The following is a 13,603-nucleotide window of genomic DNA, read 5'->3' as shown; positions in this document are numbered from 1 at the left end:
GCTGATAGGAGACACTGAAGAATATGGGCCTCTATTGATCTGTAAGGTTCTCTGCTTGTTATCAGCCAGATGTCAAGCTATTGATGATGGCCCATTGGGCCTGGTGGTCCAGCCAATTTTCAGTCTGGCCAGCAGTTTGTCCTTTCAGCACATATCTGCTCAACTTCCAAATGAGAATGCTGCAGAAGATGGTGTCAAAAGCTTTACTGAAGTGAAAATGTATATACACACACACACGTATAGTTTATATGTATTAAAAATCTGTTTTCCTCATCTACAAAGGTAGTCCACTCCGTTGTAGAAAGCAATTTAGTTGGTCAAACATGATTTGCTGTTGGTAAATCTGTGTTGACTGTTTCTGATGTATCTTCTTGTCCTTTATGTGCTTGAATTCCAAGAGGAGGGCTTCATGATCTTTCCACAAACCAAGTTAAAGCTGATGGGATCATTCTTGCCTTTTCAAGGAGGGATGTATTAGCCCTCTTCCAGTTGTCAAAGACCTCCCCCAGTTTCCGTAGTTTTTCAGATATTGTAGGCAGCAGACTTGTATACATACAGACTAGTTCTTTCAGCTCTCTTGAGTGAATCCATGGTGGCTCCAAGGGTTTGAATACATCAAGCTTCTCTGAGTAGTCCCTAAATTGTTGCTGCCTCTGCCTATTTCTTTCATTAAACAAAGTTGATGCATGCAGAGGCACGTGAGCAGGCTTTGGCTGTGCAAAGGCAAGAGAAGTGTTGAATACCTTAATCTTTTTCTCTCCTTTATCTCTAGGTCGTCTCCCTCATCCATCAGCAGACCTCATTTCTCTGAGATTCCTCTTGAAACTAGTGTACCTGTAGGATCCTTTACTGCTACCCTTAATGTCCTTTGCTAGTCTTTTCCTAGCTTGGATTTTATTCTAAGTACCCAATAATGTTTTATGTTTCTCTTCTGTTTCTGTCTCTCATATGCTCATTTTTAGTTTGCCAAGAAGCTCCCCACTTAGCCAAACACTCCTTTTACTGAAATTTCCTGTCTTCTTCCATGATAAGCTGCTTTATTTTACCAGTTCATAAGTTACTACTCTAGATCTACATTTCATGTTACATTTATCTGCTCTGGTTTCCTTGTGTGTCACTGGGACAGTTTTGTCTGTCTACAGCTGGTCTTATAGGGGCTTCCAAAATGTTCACCCAGAAGGTCTCCAGTTAACGCCGTAAAGACAGAATATGGGTACGCCGTATGGAACTGAAGTATACATGATAAAACTAAATGCAAGAGACGTTTATGCTGGTATTAAAGCAGTATGGCATGACAGCTTTTTCAGGTGCACCTCGTAATTACCTTAAATACTTCAAGGATTTCAGAGTCTAAGCAGAACTGTAACAGGATGGAGAAACCTTCGGTAGTGTCATTCATGTCAGAAAAGACCTATTTTTCCTCTAGACTCTCGGTAAAGTCTTCATATTTCCAGAAAGGAACTGATGCACACTATTTTATTCATACTAAAGGAGAGAATATTTAAGTTTAGAAATCATGAAAGACTGAATTAGGTTTAGCTGATAAAATTTGCTCTTGAAATAGCTGTTTCCTGAGAGCGCAGTTCTTTGTTTTAATACGAAAGGTCACTTTCATTGTGGCAGTGCCTTCAGCTTTATGGAATGAATTGAGCTTCTGATTTTAGTGATATTATGCCTTACACTGCTTTGGTTAGTCTTTTTTTTTCAATGATAATCTCAAATTTTTCCTCCCCTCCCCCTAAGAAACTCAATTACATGTTAAGTAATCTGCCTATGCTCAGCACTGCTCATCTACCAGAGCAAGATTAGTAAGCATGAAAGTGACTCCCCTAATGTAGCTATAGAAAGACTGTATCTGCAATTTCTAGCGGTTTTTTTCCTCATCTATATAGAGGCGGTTTAAAGCATAGTATCCTTCAGGTCTAAGTCAATGGCTTTGGCTAATTATCAGGAACAGTCGCAGTCCAACTCTTTAACCTTCCCCTGGAGAATTCCCTATTTTACAATGAAACAAGACATTTTTAAAGGAATCGTAGTCCTATTTTTGACAGGCTTACCTATCTACCTGCATTACTACTCATGAGAAGTGAAATACCATCCCACCCCCCCACCACATCTTTCGTATTTGGGTTTGTTACTGAATATCCAGGAGAAGTTTTCTTAATGCAATGTTTATGTGTTTATTCAGGGGATGCTTAATTAGATGATGTTCTTAAGACTGTTTTAAGTGAGAGGCTGCTGGGAGGCTTGAGGATCTGGAGGTAGAAAACACACCTTGTCTTGAAATAAATTCTTCAAGAAGAAAAGCTCCAAAGTTTATTTGGATACTGGAAGTTTCTTTTTCTTCTCATGTAAAATGAACATTCTCTTTTATTGCAAGCTCTTTGCAACCAGTAGAGATGACAGTGTCTTTATGCTGTCTCTCCATATTTGGAGCAGTAACTGATTTCAGGACTCTGTCATGTAGTAGTTAGAAATTTGAATGATCAAAGCCCTTTGATTAACACAATATAGTTTTTTTTATTTATTTTTAATAGATTATTGATATACTCTCTGCAGTTATCACACATACACCTGGCAACTGTGTCCAGGGACTGCACCGAACTATTTGCATGTCTGTGCAAGTGCCTTATTGTTGCAATAGCATGACTAGCTCACTTGAACCATTGCTGCTAGACCTGATTTTCAGAGACTTGTTGAATACTGCATTTCATTAAGAACGTATACTTGGAGGAAGAGGAGAAGGAAAGAACAGCTGGAAGAAGATAAGCCTTTTTGGTTTAATGAGCCTCCTTCTAGCTTGTGCATGCAACTTGAAGAATAAAAAGACCCGTCTGCTACACAGCAAAATCTAGTTTTCTTTCAGATCTTGTGTACGCTCAGAAAAGTGTCTATAGAAATAGCCCAGTAGCGTGGGAATGTTTCTTTTGCTTCTTGTATAGGCTGAGTTCAGTAGGATGACTTTAATAGGAAAAACACTGGGCACTGCAAGCTTTAAGCACTGGTTTCAGTTAGGACTTCTGTTAATCCAGTGGTGACACGGTCAGCAAAGGAAGACTGTAAAGCAGGTGCAATACTAGAGCTTTGCTCTTTGTTTTGAAACTGATCTGAAGCAACTGCTTCTTAAATACCTGAATTCATTTATTTAGTATTTATTTTAGCTTCAAGCATGGATAAGATAGTTTAGGTCCTTCAGGTGAAGGTACTCCATTCATCCTACTTGGCTGTATTGTTTCACTGAAACAAGAAACCATAGCAGAACCTGGTATTTTGTCTCACTGGACTGCAGGAGGGAAAAGTGGAAAGGTGGTTTAGAAGAACTCGGGGAGGGAGAGTCTATGCTGGTTTGAACTGCTGAGTAGCCTTGGGTTATTAGGACAATACTTTCTTGTGGTGGTTGTGGAGGTGGCTGTATCAGATGTGACGGCATCTTGAAGGCAGGTACTAGCATCTGCCTTTTAAGCCCTTTCACTTCTTTCTTGCAACTTTTAGTCTTGTAATTTCTAAAACTTGCAGAAGTTTGGGAAAGAATCTGTGGTAGTGGACTTCAGGACTAGGAAGAAGTTATCACCGTAGGGTGGCATTTCTTAAACATGTAAAGGCAGAAGACAAAGTATTTAAATGCTATGCTTTAAAAACCATGCACTAGAGAAACCTACTTAAAAATCACTCTTTAAAAAATAAAAAAGTCTAAGGAGATGACATAAGTAGTGGACAATGTGAACATATGAAGTCTTATTTTCCTTTTTTAACTAGGCTTTATGTAACAAATCTAGTTCCTTTTCCTTCTAAATTAAAAAGGGTTTTATTTTGTTTAGATTGAGCCTCACTTCTGTAAAAATGCTTTGTAAGCATAGGGTTTCTATTCAGATGGCATTGCTCTAATATGCAAAGTTTCTTTGAAAACATAAGGTTTTTCACTCTGAAAACAGGAACTATAAATAGTAACTCAAATATGCTTACAAAAACCTGCAAAGTACAGTTTCCATTTTCATATGTAGCATGCTGCATATTTCCCTTCTTTTCTCTCTAGGCTTTTATGGATTACTTCTCCCGAGGCCTCCATGCAGAATACAAGAGCAAGGGCATCATTGTGCAGGTGAGTAGAGTTTGTTTCATCTAAGTGTGGTTACCACAGCAACATTGGTGTCTTGGTAACAAAAGGGAATCAGCATATTCTCTTATTCATGAATATGTGACGCAGATTAAGGATAAGGATTTCCTTTGATCCCATTAGCAGCTTGCTTAAGTTCCTCTGAAACAATACGTCTTGAAGCAACAAAAAACATGTTTGTTTTTGTTTGTTTGTTTTTTATTATAGAATCATTAAGGTTGGAGATTGAGTCCAACCGTTAACCTAACTGCCAGATCCACCTCTAAACCATGTCCCTAAGCACCACATCCACATGTTTTTTCAATACTTCCAGGGACTGTGATTGCACCACTTCCCTAGGCAGTCTGTTCCAATGCCTAACTACTCTCTCCATGAAGAAATTCTTCCTAATATCTAATCTAAACCTGCCCTGGCGCAGCTTGAGGCCGTTTCCTTTCATCCTATTGCTTGTTACTAGGGAGAAAAGACCAACCCCCACCTCGCTACAACCTCCTTTCAGGTAGTTGTAGAGAGCAATAAGGTCTCCCCGCAGCCTTCTTTTCTCCAGACTAAACAACCCCAGCTCCCTCAGCCGCTCCTCATAAGACTTGTGCTCTAGACCCTTCCCCAACTTTGTTGTCCTTCTTGTAGTGAGGGGCCCAAAACTGAACACAGCACTCGAGGTGCGGCCTCACCAGTGCCGAGTACAGGGGCACTATCACCTCCCTGGTCCTGCTGGCCACACTGTTCCTGATACACTGTTCCTGATACACCTGAGCACACTGCTGGCTCATGTTCAGCCGGCTGTCAACCAGCACCCCAAGGTCCTTGGTAATTGAACCTTTAAGTATAAAATATTCCACTGAACTGTGTGCAACTCTGCAGAATACATCTTTATACAACTTAATCTACTGGAATGCACTTTTGGAGTGCATTTGTACAGAGATTCAACAGGTAACTGCTCAAAAGACTAGGATAGTAGCAGTCCATTCCCTGCAGTGTCAGTGAATCAACTGCTAGTGTAAGCATAGTAGCAAGAACAAACAAAACCCTCAAAGACCCTTTGTACATAATGGACTGATTTAATTTTCTTTAGTACTGGCTTTCCACGTTAGTAATGAGTCCTGCTTTTCCCCCCCCCATTTGTTTGCCTTCAATGGTTTTAATTATTTTTGATGGGGCATAAAAGCAAACCAAGCCAGTCTCTCACAACTTTATGTGATTTTGCTTTAATATCACTTCTCAAAGCTGGAATTTCCAACTTTGGTTGCAACCACTGAGTTTTTCATTACTTATTACACCTGTTGCTCTTCAGAGTAATAGTTTGATAAAGGTGGTATAAGATCTTACCTGTACTGTGAAGACAGTGGTGTCTCTTTTTTTTTTTTTTTCTTTTTTTTTTTTTCCCCCCAGTTATGGATCTTCTTATAAACAGGATTAGCCTATGTCCATGTCTGTCATTCCCCTATTCAGTATGAGTGGTTCTCAAAACCATCTGAACTCTGAAGGCCCTATGAGGAGTAAGGCACAAAGTTGCCTGCCCTATTTGTGTAATCATTAAGCATGAGAGCACAACTTTTATTACTGGTTAAAACCATAGAGAAGTTGTTACCAACTTAGGGCTATGTTACCTTCTTGACGTGCTAGATTTGCTTCCCTTTAAGCATACTTAGCAAAACAAGAACTTATCACCAGGAAATGTCCTGCAGTTTAGTATCCAGATGTTTAGTCACAGATGTTTAGTATAATGTCCTGTCCCAGTTCCTGAGAGAGGATTGTGTTAAGAAAAAAGGCAATTGCTGGGTGAGCTATTCCCATGCAGTCACCAACCCTTTAATGGGAACCTCATTTAAACCTAGGTGTAAACCTTATACTAAACATCTTAAGGGATGCTGTTTATTTTGGGGTCTGTTGGCAGTGGACAGGAAGCTAGCAAAGGTGGTCCCTGAAAGCATTCTAACTACTGTTGTTATAGACCTTCTGGAGGACAGACTAGGTGATGTTAGTTTTATGCTGGTAACAGATTATAACTTGCTGTAGAGCTCCCAAAGCATAACTTCTCCTCAGAGTGCTTGATGCTGTGTCCTAGCACCCTGGGATGTACCTTCAGCTAAACCAATGTGCAGCAATGAAGGATGCATAAGAAGGTAGCACTCTGAACGGGTACACATTCAGCATACAGGGTGGTTTGTGTGTGCTCTCCGTTCTTGAAGTGGATTAAGCTGGAGCAACTTTTAGTGTTTTATGTCTCCTTGTTACTTTTTCTTCTTACAGGGCTTTCCAAACCTTCCCTGGCTTCAGCCCCAAACTGTCCAGCAATGGGTCAATTTTTACCATACTGCAAGTTTCTTACAGCTTTCTTTTCACTTTCACCCTTCTGTATTACTTCTATCTCCCCAGTGTGGTTCAAGCTCTATTACTTGCAGATTTACCTTCATTATCAGACAGCTGTTCTTCCGATCCGTTTCCTCTACCTGCAGTGTGGCCCTCTTTTAATCTGTGGTCGCAGTCTCCGAATGAGACTGAAGGAACGGGTAGAGTATTTCTCTTTTCTACATCAATAATATAAAGTCTTCTGATAGGATTTCTTTCCTGTTCAAGCCTATCTACAAGCTGTGAGGCACAGGCTCCTTCAACACACAGCTTCACTGGCAATAGAGCTGGGTGGGATTTATTTTTTTTGTGTGTGTGTTGCGGTACGATGTCTAAGCTCTTTCTGTGTTTTCTGGTGTTTTCTCAAGTAAAGCTGCTGATAGTTACCTCAGTGTGAGACTATTTAGAGACAGATGCTTGCAGGAGAAAGAAGTGTTACATCTTTGAGATGTGTTGTTCCTATGTGCCCTTGTAACCAGGCAGTGTCTTCCTCCCCAAATTTTGCTTAAATAGTACTGTCAGTTTGAGAGGAAAACAAAGAAGGAGCAGATACTGCTCACTTACAACTACAGAGTACCTATTGAAATGGAAAAGGTAGATAACCTCATAACTTGTGCTTGACTAATGGCATTAAACACGGTATGAATGTAGATAGTATGGGAAAGATTCTCTAGCTTTTGGATATGGAAAAGCTAGAAAAAAAGTTTTCAGTGTTTTACATTAACACTATAAACAAATGAAATAAATCTGACTTTCAGTATCAACAGTTATGTTTCCCATACAAAACTTAACAGGTTGTGGTAAGCTGTCTTTTTGTAACTCCCATGTTGGCTAAGGGTGCTAAATTCCTGACAGCGCTGCTTTTTTCCCCCTAAATGTAGGCAGTGAATTGCCATTCTGAGTTATGTGGGCCTGATGACCAATAGCTGTCACAGCTTCAATTTGTTATGCTAATTTTATTGCAGTCCATGTCCTTGTCATCTTGTTCCAGCCTAAGTCCCTATAAACCACTAATGAATATTACAAGTACCTTCCTGTGAAGACTAGCTGACGTATCTTCTTCAAGCCCTTTGAAAGACTGCATCTCCTTTAGATTCTTTGAAGTTCACCTCTCTGACCTTCAGAAATGTAGTGCTTTTAATTCCAGACTTCTACTTCCAGTGGAGATCACCATTTAAAACAGTTAACTTTTACCATGCCAATACCCGCAGAGTACCACTGTGTGAAAAACAGAAACGTAGTACAGGTGGTATTTTACCAATTTCTGAAGTTCAACCTAAGGTATATCAGTTTTGCTCAAGTGGATTGCCTTCTCTGTGGAAGCTTAGTTTTGATAGTATATAGTGCTTTTGTTGCAATGCAGACATCTTTATATTAAAAATATACTCTTTCTGGCTGACAGGCCTGCTTAATTTTACAGAAGCAGCACAGTAATAGTATAGGTTAAAATTCTGTGTGTTTACATGGAGAGAAAGAGAGAGGCAAAAAGAAACAGAATGAAGAAGACGACAACAAGGAATTCTCTCAGGACTTTTTTGGAAAAATCTCTCCCTGAAAGGTTTCTGCAGACTTTTCTGAAACTTTTGCTCTTTGAATATGTCTAAAAATATTTCTTTACCCCTTTCTTTTACTCCTTTTTTTTTTTAACTTCAGTCGGTATTGGTGTTTTCTATGCTTCATTACTATCCATAGTAAAAGTGGAACAGTGAAAACTTCCACTACCTGTTTTCTTCTATCATATCAACTATATAAAATATCAGATGACAGAATCATGGAAGTGTTCGTTTGAAGGGATTTCTAGGAAGTTTTCTAGTCTAACCTCCTGCTCTCCTAGTGTCAGCAGTGGGATTGCTCCTAACACAAGGTGACAGGCTAGTCGTGGCTTTATCCAGCCAAATCTTGAACACCTTCAAGGGCAGGGATGTTGTGACCTGTCTGGACAACCTGTTAGAGTGTTGCACTGCTCTCCCAGCAAATGTTTTTTTTCCTTAGTGTCCAGTTTGAAAGTTCACAGCCAAAATTGAGTTTTGCCTCTTCTTGTTTTATCTGGCACTACCAAGAAGAGTTTATCTCTCATCTTCATAACTGCACTTGAAATAACCATAGGCAGGTATTGGGTCATCCTCAGCCTCCTTTTCACCACACTGAACAAGCCCATCTCTCTCTCCAGGTATTCACAGAAGTGTGCTGTCACCAGACTAATGGCATTGCCTTCCTCCAAAGCTTTTTAGCTTTGCTCTTTAGCTTTCTGTACAGGTCAGCTGTGGTTGCTGCAATTCTTCCTTTTCCCCTTTATGTCCCCCACCCTCCTTTTCCCCACAGAGAAATAGAAAGAGACTTCCTTGGAAACACTCAAGAGTTCAGGTCTTTTTTTTTTTTTTAAAGTAAGGTAAAATAGATGATAAAATTGTGTAAACAAGCTATTATGACTTTTTGGGGGCTTATTTTCATGTGAATGTAGCATAATTAGTAGAGGCTTCTGTTCAGGACTTAAGATCAGTTCTTGCATTCATATAACATTCAAGACCCCAGTTCTGAGTGCCAGCCAATTTTAGTAAGCATCAGAGTTGAATGCGCTAGCAAATGTTTTAAGAGAGCAAGAGACATTGTATTGGCATAAGCTACTTTTAAGGCATGTTTTGAAACTGGAGAGCAGGCTAGGCTTTCTCTGGATAAAGGCAAGGAATTTTCTATACAGTTCCTTGCCCACGGAGTGTGGGTTTATATCTGCCTGAATACAAAATGCTTAAAGGCTTTAGGTAGTGCAAGTTTTTGTGGTTTTGTTTTTGGTTTTGTTTTGTTTTGTTTTTTAATTTGTATTGCTAGTTTTAAATCTGGTTCATGAATGTCTGAGATCGTTGTGGGGAGGAAGAAGGAGGGAAAACTAACTTAATGGATTTAACTGGTCTCTTCATAGCTGTTAAAATATGGCACAGTTAATGGGAAGATGGTAAATCTTAAGTTTCTGAAAATAAATACCCATCTCTTTCCTAGAGAGCATTTAGGAGGGGAAAAAATGTAGGAGTGTAATCCTATGCTTCTATGTGCCTTGAAGTCTGTGGATCAATAGCTAACCAGTAGTGCTACTGTATGCTTGCTTTTTCAAGTATTCTCATGCACAATTATTTGCCCCTTCATGCTATCCAGTGGCGTAACTGGGTAGTGCAGTTCACTCAGGAAGCCTGTCTGGAGCAGAGGAAGACAGAAAAGAAACCTGAACTATAACAATCGTGCCACTCTGTGTGGGGATGTTGCAGATGTAATTTGGTGGTGAATAAGAAGCTTAGAATTGCTTTCTTTTTTAAAAACACCAAACTAGAGATTCAGTTTAGAAATGTAATCTGAAAAATGGATGAGGTTCATGTTCTGGAGCTGAAACTAGGTTCCTATGCTGTTATGGTAACAGAATGAGTAGTTTTCTTATCCAAGCATTTGTAGCTTTTGGCGACTTTAAAGGTGATGGTAACCGCTTACACTTCTGAAATTCAGGTCTCCGTGTTTTTTCTCTCCATTTGAAAGTGGACTCATGCAGTATATTTTTGAAGTCCTGTTTATAGAGAGAAGTGCACAGTTTTAACATTCGAAGCTGAAGGAATGAGCAGACGTACCAATGCTTCCTGTTTGTGGTGGCTGAATTCCAGCTGAAATGTGAGCAGCCATGGCATAGATAAATAGTCCATGAGAGTTCAAGTGGTCCTTTCCCTCCCCTGTGCTGTGCTTCTGAGAGCACGATAGTAAAGCTAATGTTTCTGAGGTCAAGTGCGCGTGGTCATTGTTCTTTAAGAGACTAACGTGGGGAAGGAGGTTTCCAACCTGTAACTTGCCCAAATATACTGAGGTTCGAAATGGTATTCTCATTTGAGATCCATTAGTGTAGCGTAAGTGGACACACACTTCTCTGATATCTGCTGTAAAGGTACATGAATCATAGCGCTCACTACTGTGATGGGCAGTAGTGACTGTATGTATTGAATCACTAGTATAGCCACACACAAACTGTCAATGTTTTAGGAGGTCCATGTCAAAGTGGAAAGGTTCCAACTTTTCAAAGCTTGTGAGATCTGGTATGGCAATATCTGATTGAGTGGCTATAGACCAGGGCTTTTTGGTTGCTGTCTTTTTTTTTTTTTTTAGAGCCCTAGATTGAGGACAAGTTGAAAGCAATGCCAAAACCATGACTATGGGGAAAGAGGGTTGCTTCCTAGTGTGCAAGTATACATGCGTTTCCCTTTCCTTCTCCAGTAGTATGAGCTGGGGATAGGCGGAATGTGGTTTTGGGTCCCCCAGGTCTATCTGCCCCACCATGGCCATGCCTTTGTGGTACCAGTGTCCCTCGGTCAACCACATACCCTGCTTCCTCTTGCTTTTCCATTATGCCAGGGCCAGGTATTTGAGACCCACCGTCACTTTTTCTGTTTCTTCCAAACATTGCTATAAAAGCCCATTAACTGTGCTCCACTTCTTGATCCTTCCTTCTGTTCTTGAGGTCTTGTACTCTGGTATAGATATCTCCTCCTTCCTTCCTCTGAGCCCTCCTGTGGAGTTACAAGCTCAATGTTCCAAGTCTCCTGACGTTCCCCTTCCTCCTCCTTCCTCCTGCCTTCGTGTTTCTCTCCATACAGGTGCCAAACTGAGGAGCTGTTACTCAAGTATAAAATCCCTGTCTTGGGTTCTGTGTCTCCTTCCCAAGCAAACATAGGGGGTTTACTACAGAGAAGCAACACTGCAGCATTTTCTGTTAAACAGCTGGAATGAAGTTTTGCACTCACAAATTTTCAGAGAGCCTTTTTCAGCCATAGGCTTGCAAGAGTAGTTTTTTAGGGCCCTAGCTGGGGATGCTGTCCACAGACCACTAAACTATCTGTCCTTCACATTCCAAATGTGGCCCACAAGATAGCTGATTAAAAATGTTTTTGGTATTGTACATTGTGATCTTACAATGAGAATCGCAAAGAAGGCTAGCTTAAGCTAGAATTCAGTATACAGGTTACCTGATTTCCAATGACTTTAGTTCCTTGATGGATCTGTAAGTTAATCTGAAAGCATTCTCTGCTTAACATGATCTTTCCTACGTGCAGAGTGTTCTACCGTATTTTGTGGCAACGAAAATGTCCCAAATCCGCAAGCCGACCTTCAGTAAGCCCAGTCCTGAAACGTATGTCAGAGCTGCCATAGGCACAGTAGGCCTGCAGTCCCAGACCAACGGGTGCCTACCCCATGCAGTCATGGTAAGTTGCCTTGGAAAACGTAAGGATCTGCAATGTCTTTTGTATGTGTTTATTATGAAAAAAGGTTATAGAATAATTTTATATTAAATATTATAATTTATATTAAATATTTTTGTTCTTTAACTTCAAATCATAACTTGGTAATATTTGTGTGTGCTCGTAACTGTTAGGTTTCACTTAGTACAGGCTATAAAAAGTTGAGACTTTTTCCTTTTTTTTTCTTTTTTTTTTTTCTTCTTTTAGGGATGGATCTGCTCTCTTCTACCTACACCTACTCTCATTAATTTCCTCATGAAAACAAACAAACAAACACGGGCTCGTTATTTGAAAAAAATGAAGGAGAAGTAAGTTGGAGGCAATTTGATCTTGGAAGCCTGGGACTCCTGCAGGTTCCATACCCACGCGGCAGCACCAAGTAGACCTAATGTTCTAAAAATCTTCAATTGTAGATGTACTTTCTAACAAGCAAAACAGTCTTGTTTTGAGGATACAGATGAAACAAGACTGTTAACTCCTAATATTGATTTAAAAATAGGCTTTATATGTTTATAGATATTATGAGGGGGGGAAGTGCTTCGGACTAAAATTGCGCTGTGCTTTAAGAAATACTTACATGGACTTGATCAGACATTGCGCTGTTGAGGAACAGCTTGGTTATATAGTGTCCATCACATCTATGTATTGTGTGCGTGGGTGAAGGGCAGAAAAACAGTAGTTCTCACATATTCCTGAACAGGTGGGGAGGAGTGGGAAGGGAGCATCTTTGTTTAGAAAGGTAACCTAGCACTATTGACCGAGTATAACTTTAGCAGCTCAGGTTACTTGCAAGGACTCTGCATTGTCAGCCAGCTCGTGAGCGCTCCCCTGCTTACACGGTCCAGTGGGATTTTGGGTTATAAACTTGAGGGAAATGGGCCAAAAACCAAAATGAGTGTAACTGCTCATCTATAAATATATACATAAGATAACATTGCAAAAAGTACTTAAATTCTTGGTTGTTGAATATGGATTCTAACTTTTCAGTAATATGTAATCTTTACAATTTGTAATAACATTTTTAAAAGTTCAGTGCCTGCTCTTTGTAATAGGTGGTGATAACACAATGTAGCTAAACGTCACAAGTTATGTGTTATGTGCTGGTTGCTACGTAAAAGATTATGGGCACTTCAAATTGCAGAGCTTGAAATGAGTTACTCTCTGTGTTAGTAATGACGGTTAAATTGTCTTTGAAGTATGTGTCAATCTCTCTTCTTGGTGAGGCCCTTTGAAATGTGAGTCCTGAATATTTGAGACAGCTTTAAAAATAAGAACCAGAAAACTTCTTTAAATGTAGAATGTTTTTAATTTAATTGTGTTTAACTGATTTGTTTCATGGTTCTATTCCAAAATGGAGTGCTCCACTGAGGCTGAAGTTACCAAACTCCAGGAGACAGGGATCAAAGTATATGAGAAGTCTGCACTGCTGTTTTGTGTATTTACCTACTCTTTCAAGTTCCTTTTTTATAAACATTAAATGTACTGATACTTACAAGGCAAATCAAATTGCAAGCAGCTACCAGCATTTTCTGTGGTGACTTCCTATGGTTGAAGAGTGGAGGCTGTTTTCTGTCCTTGTAAGAATAATTTCAAGCTCTGATTTTGAAGTAAAATACGTTGTACTGAGACATGATTTGGGGCTAACATTTCTGTACATTGAAAAAACCTGAATACCGATGCAATGGTGCTGATCAAATCTGAGATGCAGATCCTATCCCATAGTTTTCTTAATTTTTTGGAACAGGGATGGTAAAGTCAGTGGTGTTAGTTCTGTAAGAGCACATGACTTGGTTTGCTCTGGATCTGGTGCGGGAGTGTTGGACTAAACAATCTGTATGGTTTTGACTTTGTAAAACAAATAAAATGGAATTTA

At 39.8% G+C, this 13,603-nt stretch overlaps 1 protein-coding gene across 1 annotated transcript in view; it reads left to right on the top strand.

Annotated features, from left to right (window-relative positions):
* HSD17B12 (hydroxysteroid 17-beta dehydrogenase 12) overlaps nucleotides 1-13,577 on the top strand; it is a gene marked incomplete at its 5' end in the record, with an annotated part of 94,482 nt that extends 80,905 nt beyond the window's left edge. Inside the window, 3 exon segments of the mRNA XM_082318611.1 lie at nucleotides 4,034-4,099; nucleotides 11,545-11,694; nucleotides 11,938-13,577. Coding sequence (XP_082174737.1) covers nucleotides 4,034-4,099; nucleotides 11,545-11,694; nucleotides 11,938-12,042 — 321 coding nt within the window. The 3' untranslated portion in view covers nucleotides 12,043-13,577.
* Nucleotides 13,578-13,603: the final 26 nt, after the last annotated feature.

The sequence above is a fragment of the Platalea leucorodia genome, assembly GCF_965183815.1.
Source record: "Platalea leucorodia genome assembly, chromosome: 7".
NCBI lineage: Eukaryota > Metazoa > Chordata > Aves > Pelecaniformes > Threskiornithidae > Platalea > Platalea leucorodia.
The sequence above is the reverse complement of the archived record's forward strand: the minus strand, read 5'-3'. Positions and strand labels throughout refer to the sequence as shown.